The sequence below is a fragment of the Bos grunniens genome, chromosome 3 (assembly GCF_055505025.1).
Source record: "Bos grunniens cultivar Pamir isolate PY7600 chromosome 3, Bosgru_T2T1.0, whole genome shotgun sequence".
Taxonomy (NCBI): domain Eukaryota; kingdom Metazoa; phylum Chordata; class Mammalia; order Artiodactyla; family Bovidae; genus Bos; species Bos grunniens.
The window spans coordinates 91,672,421-91,691,577 of NC_141167.1; the positions used below are offsets into that span (position 1 = coordinate 91,672,421).

The 19,157-nt window shown below is 38.7% G+C and overlaps 1 protein-coding gene across 12 annotated transcripts in view; it reads left to right on the forward strand.

Moving 5' to 3' along the window:
- The window catches only part of MAGI3 (membrane associated guanylate kinase, WW and PDZ domain containing 3), a 292,911-nt gene that overhangs the window by 255,811 nt on the left and 17,943 nt on the right, over positions 1–19,157 (forward strand). For all 12 annotated transcript variants that reach the window (XM_086391923.1, XM_086391925.1, XM_086391926.1 and 9 more), the window contains 3 exons: positions 4,649–4,841; positions 7,250–7,438; positions 12,814–12,999. In XM_086391923.1, coding sequence (XP_086248049.1) covers positions 4,649–4,841; positions 7,250–7,438; positions 12,814–12,999 — 568 coding nt within the window. The remainder of the gene's footprint in view (positions 1–4,648; positions 4,842–7,249; positions 7,439–12,813; positions 13,000–19,157) is intronic.

Consider the following 19,157-nt stretch of genomic DNA (forward strand, 5'->3'; position numbering starts at 1 on the left):
AGGGACTCTCAAGAGTCTTCTCCAACACCATAGTTCAAAAGCATCAATTCTTCAGTGCTCAGCCTTCTTCACAGTCCAACTCTCACATCCATACATGACCACTGGAAAAACCATAGCCTTGACTAGACGGACCTTTGTTGGCAAAGTAATGTCTCTGCTTTTGAATATGCTATATAGGTTGGTCATAACTTTCCTTCCAAGGAGTAAGTGTCTTTTAATTTCATGGCTGCAGTCACCATCTGCAGTGATTTGGGAGCCCCAAAACATAAAGTCTGACACTGTTTCCACTGTTTCCCCATCTATTTCCCATGAAGTGATGGGACCAGATGCTATGATCTTCGTTTTCTGAATGTGAGCTTTAAGCCAACCTTTTCACTCTCCTCTTTCACTTTCATCAAGAGGCTTTTTAGTTCCTCTTCACTTTCTGCCATAAGGGTGGTGTCATCTGCATATCTGAGGTTATTGACATTTCTCCCGGCAATCTTGATTCCAGCTTGTGCTTCTTCCAGCCCAGCATTTCTCATGATGTACTCTGCATAGAAGTTAAATAAACAGGGTGACACTATACAGCCTTGACGTACTCCTTTATCTATTTGGAACCAGTCTGTTGTTCCATGTCCGGTTCTAACTGTTGCTTCCTGACCTGCATATATGTTTCTCAAGAGGCAGATCAGGTGGTCTGGTATTCCCATCTCTTTCAGAATTTTCCAGTTTATTGTGATCTACACAGTCAAAGGCTTTGGCATAGTCAATAAAGCAGAAATAGATGTTTTTCTGGAATTCTGTTCCTTTTTCCATGATCCAGCAGATGTTGGCAATTTGATCTCTGGTTCCTCTGCCTTTTCTAAAACCTACTCTTTTTTAAATTCTTTTACCATATGGGTCATTACAGAGTGTTGAGTAGAGTTCCCTATAGTATGTATATGTCAATCCCAATTTCTCAATTTATCCTCTTCCCCTTTCCCCCAGTAACAATATGTTTATTTTCTTTTTTTTTTTTTGTAGTTTTATTTATTTATTTATTTATTTATTTTTGGCTTTTTATTTTATTTTTTTATTTTTTTTCCAACTATAATTTTATTTTTTTTTTAACTTTACAAAATTGTATTAGTTTTGCCAAATATCAAAATGAATCCGCCACAGGTATACATGTGTTCCCCATCCTGAACCCTCTTCCCTCCTCCCTCCCCATACCATCCCTCTGGGTCGTCCCAGTGCACTAGCCCCAAGCATCCAGTATCGTACATTGAACCTGGACTGGCAACTCGTTTCCTACATGATATTTTACATGTTTCAATGCCATTCTCCCAAATCTTCCCACCCTCTCCCTCTCCCACAGAGTCCATAAGACTGTTCTATATATCAGTGTCTCTTTTGCTGTCTCGTACACAGGGTTATTGTTACCATCTTTCTAAATTCCATATATATGCGTTAATGTACTGTATTGGTATTTTTCTTTCTGGCTTACTTCACTCTGTATAATAGGCTCCAGTTTCATCCACCTCATTAGAACTGATTCCAATGTATTCTTTTTAATGGCTGAGTAATACTCCATTGTGTATATGTACCACAGCTTTCTTATCCATTCATCTGGTGATGGACATCTAGGTTGCTTCCATGTCCTGGCTATTATAAACAGTGCTGCGATGAACATTGGGGTATACGTGTCTCTTTCCCTTCTGGTTTCCTCATTGTGTATGCCCAGCAGTGGGATTGCTGGATCATAAGGCAGTTCTATTTCCAGTTTTTTAAGGAATCTCCACACTGTTCTCCATAGTGGCTGTACTAGTTTGCATTCCCACCAACAGTGTAGGAGGGTTCCCTTTTCTCCACACCCTCTTGTTTATTTTCTATATCTGTGGCTCTATTTCTGTTTTGTGGGCTTCCCTTATGGCTCGGCAGTGAAGAATCCGCTTGCAGTGCAGGAGACAGAGGTTCAATTCTTGGGTTGGGAAGATCCTCTGGAGGAGGGCATGGCAACCTACTCCAGTATTCTTACCAGGAAAATCCCATAGACAGAGGTGCCTGGTGGGCTATGGTCTATGGGGTTTCAAAGAGTCAGATACAACTCAAAGGACTGAACACACATGCATACATTTCTGTCTTGTCAGTAAGTTCATTTGTATTATTGTTTTTCCATTCCACACATAAGCAATATCATATGGTATTAGTCCTTCTCTGTCTGACTTACTTCATTCAGTATGACAGTCTTTAGGTCCATTCATGTTGCTGCAAATGGCATTGTTTCGTTTTTTATGGCTGAGTAATATTCCAGTGTATATATTTACCACATCTTCTTTATGCATTTGTGTGTTGACAGACATTTAGTTTGCTTCCATATCCTGGCTATTGTAAATAGTGATACAGTATTCACTGGGGTGCATGTGTCTTTTTGAGTTGTGGGTTGTTTTTTTTTTTTTTTTTTCCAGGTTTATGCCCAGGAGTGGGATTGCTGGATCATATGAAAGCTCTGTTTTTAATTTTTTAAGGAACTTCCATACTGTTCTCCATAGTGGCTGTACCAATCTGCAATTCCACCAACAGTCGGTGGGGGTGGGGGGTCCCTTTCTCCCCATCCTCTTCAGCATTTATTGTTTGTAGATTTTTTGATAATGACCATTTGGACCAGTGTGAGGTGATACCTCATTGTAGTTTTGATTTGCATTTCTCTAATAATAAGTGATGTTGAGCATCTTTTCATATGCCTCTTGGCCATCTGTATGTCTTCTTTGGAGAAATGTCTATTTAGATCTTCCATCCATTTTTTGATATATACATATTTTTTTAATTAAGCTGCATGAGGTGTTTATATATTTTTGAGATTAAACCCTTTTCAGTCGCTTTGTTTCCAAGCATTTTCTCCCATTCTGAGAGTTGTCTTTATTTTGTTTATGGTTCATTTGCCATGAAAAAGCTTTTAAGTTTATGTCCCATTTATTTTTGTCTTTATTGTCATTACTCTAGGAGACAGATCTAAAAAGATGTTGCTACAATTCATGTCAAAGAGTGTTCTACCTATGTTTTCCTCTAGAAAGTTTTATAGTATCTGGTCCTACAATTAGGTCTTTAATCCATTTTGAATTTATTTTTGTATATGGTGTTAGAGAATGTTCTAACCTTCGTTCTTTTTATGTAACTATCCAGTTGTCCCAGCACCACTTATTGAAGAGGCTGTCTTTTCTCCATTGTATGTTCTTGTCTCCTGTGTTGTAGATTAATTGACCATAAGTGTGTGGGTTTATTTCTGTGCTCTCTATTCTATTGCATTGATTTATATATTCCTTTTTGTACCAGTACCGTATTGTTTTGATTACCATAGCTATGTGTTATAGTCTGAAGTCAAGGAAAGCGATTCCTCCAGGTCTCTTCTTCTTTCTCAAGGTTGTTTTGGCTATTTGTGTTTTTTTCTGTTTCCATACAAATTTTACGTTTTTTTTGTTCTAGTTCTGTGAAAAATCCCTTGACATTTTGATAGGGATTGCATTGAATCTGTAGATTGCCTTGGGTAACATGGTCATTTTACCAATGTTAATTCTTCCAGTCCAATAACATGATATATCTTTCCAGCTGATTGTGTAATCTTTAATTTCTTTCATTAGTGACTTATAATTTTCCAAGTACAGGTCTTTTACCTTGTTAAGTAGGTTTGTTTCTAGGTATTTTATTCTTTTTGATGCAGTGGTAAATAGGATTATTTCCTTAATTTAATGTATAGAAATACAACAGATTTCTGTAGATTTTTTTGTATCCTGCAACTTTAGCAAAATCATTGATGAACTCTAGGAATTTTCTGGTGATGTCTTTAGGATTTTCCACATATAGTCACATCATCTGCAAACAGTGAGTTTTACTTCTTTCTTACCAATTTGTCTTCCTTTTCTTTCTTTTTCTCATCTGATTGCTATAGCTAGGACTTCCAAAAATATGTTGAATAAAAGTATTGAGAGTGGGCGTTTTTGTCTTGCTCCTGATCTTAGAGGAAATGTTTACACTTTATCTTCTCTTAAATGTCAGGTTGTAACAGCTCTGGAACTAGTCAAAATACTTAGGATTACCAATTATAGGATTCTGATTGCAGCAAAGGAAATGAGCAAGATCTATTCACCTAGTTGGAAGTGAATCTTAGGTCACTCTGTTCCCTTAAAATATATACTGCTTTAGAATTTAGGAACAAGAGATGTTCCTCTTTTGTATATACTAAACTTGAACTGATAGCCTTATGTAATGGGAGTATTGTAAGAATTATCCCAGTTGCTATGAACAGTATACAAAAAAAAAAAACTTTCACCATGGCATTCAATGGACTTTACTTTTAGTAGCTACTCCATAGAATTGCATTTTCTGAGTTTAATATTTTTGTTCTGTTGTAGTGACGGAAATGATAGTGGTACTTTCAAAGTTAGTGAATTACTTTGTATTTCCTGTCTTCCTTGTGCCCAACCCAAAGAATCCAGAAGAGATTACATGGTGTGGTTATGTGAAGTGCCATTTTGGAGACAGGTCAATTTCTATGACTGTTTTCAGGTTGAACTGCAAAAATTTGTTGGTATGCATAGTTTTGAGTCAGAAAGTCCTTGACTTAGTAGTTAAGAAACTTAGTAAGTCTTAGTAGACTGTATAGAGCAACCCACACTTTATATCTTATCAGATATACATTGGAGCCATCATTCCTCTGGGCGCAGCTGAGAAAGATGGTCGGCTCCGTGCAGCTGATGAGCTGATGTGCATTGATGGAATTCCTGTTAAAGGGAAATCACACAAACAAGTCCTAGACCTAATGACAACCGCTGCTCGAAATGGCCACGTGTTACTAACTGTCAGAAGAAAGATCTTCTACGGTGGTACGTGAACCTGTTCTTGCTCTGATAAGTTAAAAAAGAAAAATGAGATTTAGTCCACTTTTTTTTTCAGATTATTTTATTATGTTTAATAGTGTATGAGAGGCTGTGCTAGCCCTCTGCAATGGCCCACACTGTGTCTGTGAAATGTTTCTTTGACTAAATCCACTTCTTACCTAAAACAATGACAACAAAAATAGTGTATGAGATAAGTTATTTGGTGTGATCCTTGCATGTGGAAGGCCAGTAAGTTGAAAGGATTCATAAATACTGCTACTACTATCAAAAAAGAGAAATAAATTTTGGGTCTCTACATTAAGATTATATTAGTATATCAATGAATTTTGCCAGCGTGATATTATAGTCAGAATATCAGGTTAAATCTGTTTTCTGAAGAACAAATACAAAGTTGTTTAGTCATACTAAGAGATCCCATTAACTGAATATCAAACAATTTTGGATCCTGATGAAATTCTAAATATTCAGAGGACAAAATGTTTCTACTTCAGAAGTTTTAGTATGACATTTATTGAGTCTCAGACATGGATTCTTTTACTTACTCTTTATAGAACCATGATGGTAAACACTGTTATTATTCTAGTTACTCACAGAAAGGTTGAGAAACACATAGCTGGTAGGTAGTAGGACCAGGATTGAAACAGATAATTTAATTACAAAGCCTGAGGTTTAAACCATTACATTAAGAGATGATAATATCCTGTATTTTTATGTTAGTAGCTCTGTGAATGTTATGTAGAACTTTTTTAAAGTGAATTCTTGTCACTTAAAAATGTTTTAAAGACAACCCTGTAGCACCACAAGAATGTAAGCTTCATGAAGGATGGAGTTTTCATCCATTTAATTCTATGCTGTGTACCCAGTACCTAGAAGAATGACCACATGGCACAGAGTGGGCATTCAAAAAATGTGTGACTTGATGAATATTTACATCACTCTTAAAAATGAGGCCCTGTGTTTTTGATTGTAGCATCCAAAGTAAAAGCCCACCTCCCTTCATAAATACGAGGCATCTGAGATGCATGGGGATTCTAATGCTGTGTTGCTTCCATTTGGTTTGGTGTCAGAACATAACTACGTAGAGTAAACAATGGGATGCTGTACAAATAGAGATTAGCTCCCTCCTGAAAAGCATCATAAAGATGTTTCATAGTAGTTTGATATTACTGGAGACATTTTAGCTAATTCATTCTAACCATGCATTATATCAAAAAGAGCCTTTTTTTTGTTGGTAATTATTGGAAGTTGTTGACACTTTTGTTGAGGTTTAAAAACACATCCTCAGAGTCCCATAGATTTTGATACAGAGAGACCTTATAAATGCCTGTTCATCAATAACAGCATGTTGTGGTGGTTGTTTATGATGTTTTGTATCAAATTATGGCACAAAATTTGCCTTTTAAAAATCAGTTATGACTAACTTTTGTCATTCTTTCTCAAATTCTGATGTTATTCTTAAATAGAAGAAAAGGGTGTAGGTTAACTGCCCATTTGCTAGGAATTCCATGTGACCTGATCTGTGGCTAGGAGAGTTTGCCATTCATGTGGACAGCTTGTATTACCCATCAGAAAACTGCAGTTGTAAAACACATTGTAAAATATGAATCTGTGTAGGTGGCAAACTGTTCTCAAGCTGTAATGGGAGGTATCTCTGTCCTGATGCAGTGACCTCCCAGACGTCATGAGTGTCAGTCACTGCACTAAATTATGTATTTCTATTAATGTTTATTTATTTAGCTGCTCTGAATCTTAGCTGTGGCATGTAGGATCTAGTCGCGTGACCAGGGAGTGAACCCAGGTCCCCTGCACTGGGAGTGTGGAGTCTTAACCACTGGACACGAGGATTCAGTGTGTGTGTTTTGGCGGGGGTGGGTGATGCTCAGTTGTGTCCAGCTCTTTGTGACCCCATGGACTGTAGCCAGCCAGGCTCCTCTGTCCAGGGAATTTTCCGGGCAAGAATACTGGAGGAGTACCAGGGAAGTCCCACTAAATTGTATTTAAAGGTGATTTTAAGAGGAAGTTTACTATGTTGTTATTCAGTATTAACTTTTAAAAAAATTGCTTGTACCAGGTTCAAAACCTTGTTGGAATTAAAATAATTTCAAGAAGAATTTTTTTTATCATCAAATTTCACAGAAGCTTTGAAAAACTTCCCTTAGAAGTGAGATAACATCTTGTCGTTTTCCAACTATGTACTTAATGAGCATTCAAGAAGTCCACTGGATGGGCTGCTGCTACCTCTGCACTCAGATGGTGTCCAGAGCACTTGGGCAGAGACACTGCTTTTCTTTATATTAGAAACTCAGTGTTCTTGTGAAGAGCTTAGCACAAAACACTTTAGTTATCAAGTTACGATGTTCCAGAAATATCAAAATTGCTCTTGTTTATTACAGAGAAACAACCTGAGGATGACAGCTCCCAAGCCTTCCCTTCAACACAGAATGGATCTCCCCGCTTGAACCGAGCAGAGGTCCTGGCCAGGCCTGCTCCCCAGGAGCCCTATGATGTTGTCTTGCAACGAAAAGAAAATGAAGGATTTGGATTTGTCATTCTCACTTCCAAGAGCAAGCCACCTCCAGGAGGTAAGGGCCCCTGTGTCCTGGTGTCCCTCCCTCTTAATTCCAGTTTTCTGAGTCACCCACTGGGGTTTATGAAAGTAGCTAGGAATCATGTATAAATTGCCATTTTTAAAAAAATGCTGAATATTTTATTTGTTTTCAAAATTAGGTAGTTTGAATCAGTCTTTCAGGCTTTGGGTTTATTTATCTATCTCAGAGTCTATAAAATAAATCTTAGTATCTCAGTTTGCATCCACCTTATATTGTGTCAGTATTATCAGGGATGTGACCTAATTGATGTAGTGAAAGGACAATGCTGAATTTTTTTTTCAATTATGGGGGCTTAGGATTTTTTTTTCCCCAGATTAGAAGAAATCATATATACAGAAATAAATGAAATGCTAGAAGCAGTTAAGAAGCAAAATAGAAAAACCTTGACCCAGATGTGTCTTAAATAGTCCTTTTGTGTTATTTAATCATAATTGCCTTATTGCAGCTATAAATTGACCTTAAAAGATAAGAGGCACTCCTACCTTATATGCTTCATCAAAAGGTAAAAATTCTGTCAAGACCTTGAAATATCCTGAACCCAGTTTAGTAGAATGTCATCTGAGAAGGATGAATATGTATATTAATTTAATATGTATATTAACTTCTTCAACAAAGGAGGAATCACATCTTCTATGTCTAGGGCTGTTATGAATCAGCAAATTAAATATTTGCTGTATCTTTATGTTTCTAAGTAATAATCATCTTTAAATATAAAATACAAATGAATATAAGATGAGAACCAGCAAACTAATATTTATGTGTCATACTTGTCTGGTAGCTTTATTTTTCCAAGTCAAGTGATAAAAATCTTTGACCACACGAAAATGCACTCTTAGCTTTGCCAGGGGATTTTATTTTATCTTGAGTAGCGAGATCCTTTTAGACTAAATGGTCACTAAAACCTTAGTGAAAAATGAAAACACTTTCAGGAAAGTGTTGTGAGCCAAACCAATTTGCAAAAATCTTGCTAAAATCAATGCAAGTGTGTAAAGGAAGAAGATTCTATGACATGGATGAATTATTACTATGGTCTCAGGTCACTGCTCACTGATACTAGTTTCCATTTTCCAAAAGCCGTTGCTATGGTAATGCTTGGAACTGGAACTGTTACTGATGCTGTAAGGATGATTATGTGGCCTGTGTCAGAAAAATGAGAGAAAGCAGCTGTTAGGTGGATTTTATGTTATATCATTGGAAATCAGTATCTAGAAAAACAAATGACCATTTTAGATAATCATATTCTGATTCGAATACCATGCAATAATCCTGGGCATTCAGATTAACAAAAATAGTGAAAGATTATTACTCAGCGTGATAGATGCTAACCACTTGCCATATTGAGCGTATTTCTCCTCTAGCACTACAAAAATTAGGAGAGTCTAGTGTTCACCATAAAACTAGGAGATACAGAGGAATTCAGCAAAATATATTACTTAAATAGTTTAACCTATTTTTATATTTGAAATTTATGTTATACTTTAATACATTATCTGTTTTAAATATATCATCTTATTTGTGTAATTATATTTATTAATTTATTTATATTTAAAATTAAAATCTTTTTATACTTCTTTGTTTAAATGTCTCTTTAGGATCTTGATGGTTTTACATACCATAGGTGCTGGGTCTCTGTGTAAGACCGTGTCATTAAGTGCTGGGCTTTGTAATCAGACAGACATGGCTTCTAGACCCGCTGATGTCTTTTAATAGCTGTCTGATCTTGGGCACATTACTTACCCTCCGAGTGCTCCAGCTTGCCCTGTGAAATGAGGATGTTGACACTTCCTGTCTCGTATGTTTGCGAGGATTAAAGGAGATAATGCATGTGAAGCCCTCTGCCTGGACCTTCAGTAAATGTTGGCTGCTGTCACTTGCTGTGATTTCTGCCATTGTCATTGCAGCTGTCACTGCATATTGACCTTTTTTTCCCTCTAAAGAAACGTTAAAAAGTTTATCAATATTTGAGTAATGAGATGGGAAAGAAAACCCAATTAAAATGTAAGATTGAGGTAACAGCTAATGCGTGGCAGGAAATGAGTGTTTGCAGCTCATTAATTATCAGCCTGAATGGTAAATTAGGCTTAGGTTGTCAAATGAATTTTATATAAAGTACTTGAGATTTTCGGTCATGATGCAAAACCAGAATTCGTAATTTCGCTGACGTGCTAGTTAATAATCTCACAAAATTCTCAGCCCTGCAAACATTTCTTCTTGGAACTCCATTTATCTCATAGCTAGAAGGATCCTGGGGTGAGATTACATGAGGAGCTTTCCCTCACAGAGACCAAGCAGTTGCAGTGTGCAGTTCACTGCGTAACAGTGAAAGATTGGTTTTAAAAAAGGAGTTAGCACAGGTGAGAAGGCCAGAAACCTGTCTGTCAGAATAGATCCTTCTTTATGGGTCGTGCCTTGGTACAGGTTGGTATTCTGCACAGTGCAGGTTGTTGGTTGGTTTTCTTTTCTGCTGCTGCTGCTGCTGAAATATATTTTCTGCTGACATATGTCACAGGAAGAGTTCCCACTAGCATCTCTAATACCAGCTATAAAATTCTGTACCATTGACTTCTTCAAAGGTCAGGGATCCAGGCCCAGCATCCTTGTTGTCCTGGACCAGTTTGTGTAGGGCTGCATGAGTGGAGTACTCAGCAAACACCTCTGTTAAAAATGGAAAGGACCTGACTGGTTTTTGCATGGCCAGCACTTCAGAGGTTTTAGCATTCCACTTTTCATACTTTTCAGTTCTGGTTGCAAAGGATTTCTCTTAGAAGGGGACATATTCAGCTATTGTCCTTTCTTTTCCTAAAAAATAATATTTTAAGAGCACCAAAGTCATCTCAGCATCTGGACAAGCCAGCCTGTGAGACAGATTTAGGCCAAAGATGAATGAAGATGGAGAAATTGACTTCATGCAAATACCTATAGACTTTGTATACCAACAGTAAGGCAGGACTTCAGATTTTTCCTTAGCCATGTGTACTCTAAGCATGTGTGCATACTAAGTTGCTTCAGTCGTGTCTGACTCTTTACAACCCTATGGACTGTAGCCCAGCAGACTTCTCTGTCCATGGGATTCTCCAGGCAGGATTACTGGAGGGGGTTGCCATTTCCTTCTCCAGGGGATCTTCCTGACCCAGAGATTGAACCCACATCTCTTATGTCTCCTGCACTGGTAGGCAACATACTCTAAGCAGTTACGTTGAAAACTTCCCAATCTATTCAAAGAATGTTCAGAAGTTATCTTTCTACTGGTCTGTTTATCTTTAACTGTTTTGGTGGTGCTGCTATAAATGCCAAGACAATAACAATCCGACTACTTTTATCTCTCCTCACCTCGATGACTAACCCTTCAGGAAGTTCTGTACCAAGATTTGCCAATTTCCTTTTGACCACATTACTCACGTGATGAGAAAGGAACAACTGAGGCATCAGAGGTTTTTCTTGTTTGACGCTTTCCCAAGTCGGAACAAACCCCTTTCAGTGTGCCAGGGAGCTGAATGATTTTCTTCTTAGGGGATCTGGAATGAACATTGTTTACAAGTAAAATCTCTTCTAAGAAGGAGAGTTACTGAGATATTAATTTAGAAGGTTACCCGTGGGCACCTGTGTGATCCTCCATGTATTTCTGATGTGCTGCCTGTTGTCCTAGCTGGGCGTCAGCTCACGTCGCCTGGCACAGGACACAGCCCATGCTGCTTGTGCTGTGCTTAGTCGCTTAGGCATGTCCGACTCTTTTCGACCCCATGGACTGTAGCCCTCCAGGCTCCTCTGTCCATTGGATTCTCCAGGCAAGACTACTAGAGTGGGTTGCCATGCCCTCCTCCAGGGGATCTTCCCAACCCAGGGATCAACCCAAGTCTGTGGTGCTAGCGGTAAAGAATCTGCCTGCCAATGCAGGATATGCAAGAGATGCAGTTTCGATCCCTGGGTCGGGAAGATACCCTGAAGGAGGAAAATGGCTGTCCACTCCAGTGTCCTTGCATGAAAACTTCCACGGACAAAAAGAGCCTGGAGGTCTATAGTTCATGGGGTCAGAAGAGTTGGACATGACTGAGCGACTGAGCACAACAACAGTGAGGAAAATGGTGTGAGTGCTTGATATAATTCAGAGCTAAAGGGCACTTGCTTCCACATTGACTTCCTCTTTTTTAAGATAAAATCTCCTAATCTCTCACTGCATAATCCTAGAACAGCCAAGGAATGGCACTTACTGTCCATGGGACATAAATCATGGCCAAGAATAACTTCCAGTCCAAATGAAATTCTATTAAAATGGCCTTAACTTACACCTAGATTTAATTCAAAAATACTAGTAAGGAGCCCATTTTACTATAGAAATTAAACATAATCACAGTGCCATTTAAAAATAGTAAGTTATCCTTATTGATGATAATCCACATTCAGCAGGAGCCCAAGTGCCAGATAAATGTAGGCAAAAAAATTCTAGAGAGCATAGAAGGAACACTTGTTTCTTAATATGAATGCCCCTTATTAAATGGTGAAAGATATTTTCACAAGATTTCCTGAATGTCTGAGAACTCATTTTAAGGCATAATAACAGTGAAGAATCTTAATAGTTACTCTCGGAAAGCCTTCAGCATTAAACTAGAGATATAATAGAACTGCACAGAGTGTCTTTCCAAATGTCTTAGAGCAGCTTTGTGCTTTCAGGGTAGGATTTTAACCATAAGCCAAATAATCTTAATGTTAAACACTTAATGTTCTAATTCCACTCAGCTTTTCTAATTTAAAAAAAAAAATCTAGAGGCACAAATAAGAGGAATAAATTTTGTTCTAGAAGTAAGTATGATTCATTTTAATGATCAGTCTTCTCACTGTAACTGGATTTCTGACCATTCTCATTCCTGAACTTGATTTTGAACTGCATTTATTTACAAGATTTCTTGTGGGGGTAAATGCCCCTTCAGCTGAACCAAAGATGATCTCATTGTAGCAGTTTCTAAAATACCCAAAAGCATGTTGCAACCTAAACAACCAATGACAAACAAGAAACATGAGATATTTTCACAAATATCACTGAGGTCAGTAGCCTTTAAATGGGATTGTTAGGATGACAATATAAAAATTGGGAAAGGTTTCTGGTAAGTGGAGAAAAGCAAAGAGGTTTATATGCCATGATCGCAGCTGTGTAAAGAGTATCTGCATGTCAACAAAGAACAGAAGATAATATGAAGATAGTTGCATTTGGATAGGATGATCACTCGTGGTTTTTCTGATATATCTTGGAAGGATTTTCTTTGTTATTAGGTTGAATTTTTGATGCTGATGATAAATCCAATACTAAGAGATATGTTAAATAATTGAAAAACCTGGGAACTTTTTCTTCATAGTTATTCCTCATAAAATTGGCCGAGTCATAGAAGGAAGTCCAGCTGATCGCTGTGGGAAGCTGAAAGTTGGAGATCACATCTCTGCAGTGAATGGGCAGTCCATTGTTGAGTTGTCCCATGATAACATTGTTCAGCTGATCAAGGACGCTGGTGTCACTGTCACACTAACGGTCATTGCTGAAGAAGGTAAGGAACTGTTACACCCGCCTTCCCCAAACTGATCCGAGGGACATAGAGCCTGCAGAAGTACCAGAGCCCCTGCAGTGATAGAACCATTTATACGTGCTGGAGTCTCTTTTTTTGCCTTTTCCATTTAATGAATTTAAAAGACAGTTTATTATAAAGTTGTCAGTAGCTCAAGAAAAATAATCCAGCTAGCGAGTGGTGGCCATTTATTTACATGCTGGAGGAGCAAGCACCCGGAGTGAAAGACATGGCTAATACTTTTCAGATCTTATTTTCTTAAAATAATGTCTTAAGTCTCTATTTGAGTGAGAGAAAATCCTCTAAAGAGTTCAAAGAAAGTCACTGTTGATATCAAACCTTTCATGTCAGGCCCATGTCATAGGGTGCCTCGCCTTGCAGGCAGGGTTTCATTCTGGAAACTGCTTTATAAATGCAGGAGCAGGGATATGTAGGAATGGCCAGTAAATAGGGCGTAAGACGCACTTAGTGTCTTGCCTTGCTATAAGGCTGCCTTTGATCATTAAGAATTTGTAATTAGGAACCATTTTGAATGGCAACCAGATCGTGTTCTTTGCTTATGAATTACAAGGTAACCATTATATAATGCTTACCTTCTATTATTTTTCCTAAAAACTAACAAGAGGCCAAAAGCAGCAAATTTATGAAGTCAGTCTTTCTTGTTAAAATTCTGTATACTGTAATGTGTGTTCATGTCCCACTCCATCCTCTTGCCAGCAGTGACCCTCTAAGCTATCAGTTTTCAGGTTTTTAAATTCTTGCGCCTTCTTTCTTTTCCCTTCCTCCAGCACCACTAACATACATTTGTCTCTAAGGTGTTACATAAATCTCCCTTCTGTCCGAGACTCTGTAGGGGATTTCTCTGTGGACGAGTTTGCCTGGCTGCTCTGAAGTCCTCCTCAGTGGACGCTCCAGTGGTTCCCTACTCTCTGCAAAAAAAGCATTTTTTGATTCTGCTCCCAGCCTGCCTTTTAAATTTTCCTCCCAGTTCTTCCCAAATCCTCTCTTTTTTCTAAATCCTCTTTTCTTTTTGCTGACTGTGTGGCTGGCATGTGGGATCTTAATTCCCTGGCCAGGGATCAGACCTACACCCCTTGCAGTGGAAGTGCAGTCTTAACCACTGGACTGTCGGGGGAAGTCCCCAGATCCTCTTTTGAACTGGGCCTCATTGGTCTCTGTGCACATGGGCTTCCGATCCCCTATTGCATTCCTTATCTCTGCAATTCGTTGAGTGCTGTTCTTACATCACTATATCCCAAATAAAAGGGTCTGCTCTTTGAAGACAAAGAAAATATTACCAATGGACTGATACTCGCCGTCTCCCTCATTGCAGGTGAATTTTTTACCAGCTGAGCCACCAGGGAAGCCCTGATACTTGCTAGGCACTCAGTAAATTTTTTTTTTTTTTGAAAGAAGTAATAAGTAAATGGATGAATGAGCAAAATTAAGGATATTTTCAGTTCTCTGCCAATACCTAGTAGAAGCAATATACACCCAATAGAAGAAGTAAGGCTTTTGACTGACAGAGTTCACTGACACCTATTAGCTAGTTGGCAGGCCTTAAACATGTCACTTAACATTTCTAACCTTCAGTTTTTTTTTTTTTTCTCAATGCAATGGGAATAATGATATCTATTTCAAGATCACTGTGAAGATTAAAGGTGAAAGTATACATAATCTGTATAAATACCCTAAGGTGCTCATCTAATTGTAGCTGTCATTATTTTACCATATCTTTGCATGGACTCCTTCTTCATTCTAGTCTCCCCTAAGTCTCACTGCCTGCGGAAATAATAATGTTTAGGAAACACTTACTCTGTAGCAGGTATTGTCCTGAATACTTTACGTCTGCTGACTCTTAATCCTCACACTAATGCTGCTGCTGCTGCTGCTGCTGCTGCTGCTAAGTCGCTTCAGTTGTGTCCGACTCTGTGCGATCCCATAGACAGCAGCCCACCAGGCTCCCCCATCCCTGGGATTCTCCAGGCAAGAACACTGGAGTGGGTTGCCATTTCCTTCTCCAATGCATGAAAGTGAAAAGTGAAAGTGAAGTCGCTCAGTCGTGTCTGACTCTAGCAACCCCATGGACTGCAGCCCACCAGGCTCCTCCGTGCATGGGATTTTCCAGGCAAGAGTGCTGGAGTGGGGTGCCATCGCCTTCTCTGCACACTAATACTAGGTCGGCACTATTAGTTTCCTATTCTATGGATGAGGGAGCGAGCCACAGAGCCGTTAAGAGAACTTGTCCATGGTCATAAAACTAGTGACGGAACAAGTATTTGTATCAGGCACTCTCTCCAGAATCTGTGTGCTCGTAACTGCTGTGCTTTCCCCTTGTAATCTCCTTGTCTGCCCCAGTCTTCCTCTCTTCCCTTTCTCAGCTTTACTTTTCTTCATTGTACTTATCTCTACCTGAGGTTATTGAACTGCAAGTTTATTTCTTTATTGTCATCTCCCCTACTAGAATGTAAAGTCATAAGATTTGTGAGAGATTCTGTTGTGGTGGTGGTGGTTTAGTCGCTAAGTCTTACAAAACAGAGAGAGACTCACAGACAGAATACAGACTTATGGCCGTCATGTCCAATTCTTTGCGATGCTATGGACTGTAGCCCCACAGGTTTCACTGTCTATGGGATTTTTTCAGGCAAGAATACTGGAATGGGCTGCCATTCCCCTCTCCAGGGGATCTTCCCAACCCAGGGATTGAAACTGGGCATATTCTTTTACCACTGGGCCACCAGGGAAGACCCAGAGATTTTATCATAGTTGGTGCTAAATCCCAAGAGCCAGAACTGTGTTAGCCACATAGTTTGTGCTCAATAAAAATTTTTGAATGAAGCTTATTGTTAATATGAGTTTGGTAAGATTTATCTTAGTGTCTTTACCATGATCTCTATAGCCTGCTTTTTAGCCTTAAATTTTGTTCTGTCACCTACAAAGAAAAGCAGGCCTGAGTGCCACAGGAAATGACATTTCAGAGTTCTGAGAAAGATGTATGTGGTGCATTTATATCACCATGCTTGGCATGCAGTAGTGATAGAAACTGCTGGAAGTAGTGGAACCAGCAGTAATATTGATCAGTATTTCTCAAACCACATATAGAAGCATCAGTGGTTTTTTCCCAGTTCATCATAGACCGGCATTTTTGTAAACTATAATAAAAAGTAAATAATTAAAATGAGAAAATTGTTCTGTCAATTTGTTACAAATTTTTAAAAATTTTTACTCTCAGTATCAGTACACATCTTATTGCTGACTAAGACCACACTTCAAGTAGCCTTGAGATAGAGAAAAAAGTGGTCTTTCTACTGGTGAATAATATTAGTATTTTTTTTTTTCCAAAATTACCCTTAATTGTTGATGGTGTTTTCTCTAAAAGGTTGTCCAAAATTACTCATTTTTCTTTCTTTTAAAAATTAGTTTTGGAATTCCCTGGCAGTGCATTGGTTAGGACTCTGTACTTTCAGTGCTGTGGGCGTACGTTCCATGCCTGGTTAGGAACTAAGATCTCCCACAAGCCTCAAGATGTGGCAAAAAAAAAAAAAAAAAAATTAACTTTGACATTCTGGTCCAGATACTTCTAAACCTGTGTACTGGGAAATCTTAAGACTTCTTATGTAACGCCAGTCAAAATTTAGGAAAATTAGAAGGGTAGAGATCCATGCTTTAAGGTGTGTTTCAAATGTAGGTGTAGCCTCTTAAAATATACAATCATGTTTGACATGTAAAATCACATTTCAGTGATTATACCTTATTCCATTATTCTCTGTAAGTTTTACTAAACTATGGGAACATTCAGAATCTCTTACTTTTTTAGGTAAAAAAAATAGAAAGTGTCCCTTCTGTCCATAAAATCCCATTCATGGAGTTTGTAAGCAGTCCAAGTTTCTCTTTGTATTCCATATAAAGTCTATTAACTGCACTAAAGAGTCAGATGCATATTTATAGCTCGCCAGCTGTTCTTCGAAATCCCACATTCAGATCAATACCTCAGAGCTTCGTTCCTTCCCGTGTGTTACTGCTCCCCGACTCTCCATAGCCATTCGCTGTCTGGAAAAATGGAACTTGTTTCCTTCATCTTCTTTTCCCACTTTTGCTAGATACAATTCAGTATTCGTGCTTATTTTGCCAAGTTCCCAAGTCAAATGTCATGTATGGTGTAAAACCCTCAAACACACTCAGGACCCCCTCTGGCTCGTGGCACTCCCATGACACTGCCAGCTCCTCACTACAGCGGCTCCTTCTCAAGTCTGGATCATAAACGGACTAGACCTGCTTGTTGTTGCTTGACGAAATCTTTAAAATGTGTTCTTTTTCAAAGTTGATTTCTGATGTTGTGTCAGTTCTTGTTCATTTTTAATGGTGAACCAAGGTACCAGAGGTTACAAGGACTATGTTGGAATGGTTCTGGCAGTCACCTTCTGTTTTCTTTTGCATTTATTTGTGTTTGTTCTCACTTGTCTTCATTTTCCTCTCTCATTTCTCTCACCTTTCCCACTGCCAGTGTTCTATGTGCTTCTTTTTATGTCTTTTAAAATACATGTTTGTGTGTGTGCATTTATTTTTGATTTGTATAAATGATATTGTATTATAGATTTTATGCATTTTTTTTTTCTTTCTTTCCCCTCAAAACCATTGCTTTCTTCTTTTTATGTCACTTAATTGTTACAGGATCCAATGCAGTATCTTACATGGCATTTAGTTGTATCTTTTCTCTTTTTAAATGAAACGTAATTCATATACTATAAAATTCATTATTTTAAACTATACAAGTCAGTGGTTTTTAGTATTTTCATAAGGTTGTGCAAACATCACCACCAATTCCAGAACATTTTCTCACCCTTTTAAGAAACCACTGCTTCTTTAAGGATTTGCGAGACATTTCATGTAAATGGAATTATATACTATGTGACCTTTCGTGTCTGGCTTCTTTCACTTAGCAGAATGTTTTCATGGTTCATCTGTGTTGTAGCATGTCCGTTTTGGGCTTCCCTGTGGTTCAGACAGTAAAGAATCTGCCTGCAGTGGAGGAGACACGGGTTCAGTCCCTGGATCAGAAAGATCCCCTGGAGAGGGAAATGGCTACCCACTCCAGTATTCTTGCCTGGAGAATTCCATGGAAAGAGTAGCCTGGCAGGCTAGAGTCCATGGGGTTGCAAAGAGTTGGACATGACTGAGTGACTAACATACACACGCATATCCTTTTTATGACTAAAGAATAACATCCCATTATGTGTATATACATTTTGCTTATTTATTCATTATTTGATAGACACTTGGGTTTTTTCCTATTGTGGAAAATGCTGCTATGAACAATGGTGTACAGATTTTTGTACAAATATATGTTTTCATTTTTCTTGGGTATATATCTAGGTGTAGAATTGTTAGGTCATATAGTAACTCATTTTTAGCTTTTTGAGGAACTGCCAAACTGTTTTCCCCAACACCTGCATTGTTTTGTAATCCCACCAGTAATGTATGAAGCTTCCAATTTCTCCACATCCTCACCATTTTGTGTGTGTAAGCCATTCTAGTGAGTGTGAAGCGGCAGTTTTGTGTGTGCAAGCCATTCTAGTGAATGTGAAGCGGCAGTTTTGTGTGTGTAAGCCCTTCTAGTGAGTGTGAAGCGGCAGTTTTGTGGGTGTAAGCCCTCCTAGTGAGTGTGAAGTGGCAGTTTTGTGTGTGTGAGCCCTCCTAGTGAGTGTGAAGCGGCAGTTTTGTGTGTATAAGCCCTCCTAGTGAGTGTGAGGCAGCAGTTTTGTGTGTGTAAGCCCTCCTAGTGAGTGTGAGGCAGCAGTTTTGTGTGTGTGAGCCATTCTAGTGAGTGTGAAGCAGCAGTTTTGTGTGTGTGAGCCCTCCTAGTGAGTGTGAAGCGGCAGTTTTGTGTGTGCAAGCCCTTCTAGTGAGTGTGAAGCGGCAGTTTTGTGTGTGTAAGCCCTCCTAGTGAGTGTGAGGCAGCAGTTTTGTGTGTGTGAGCCATTCTAGTGAGTGTGAAGCGGCAGTCTTGTGTGTGTGAGCCCTTCTAGTGAGTGTGAAGCGGCAGTTTTGTGTGTGTGAGCCCTCCTAGTGAGTGTGAGGCAGCAGTCTTGTGTGTGTGAGCCCTTGTAGTGAGTGTGAGGCGGCAGTTTGGGTTTGTACCC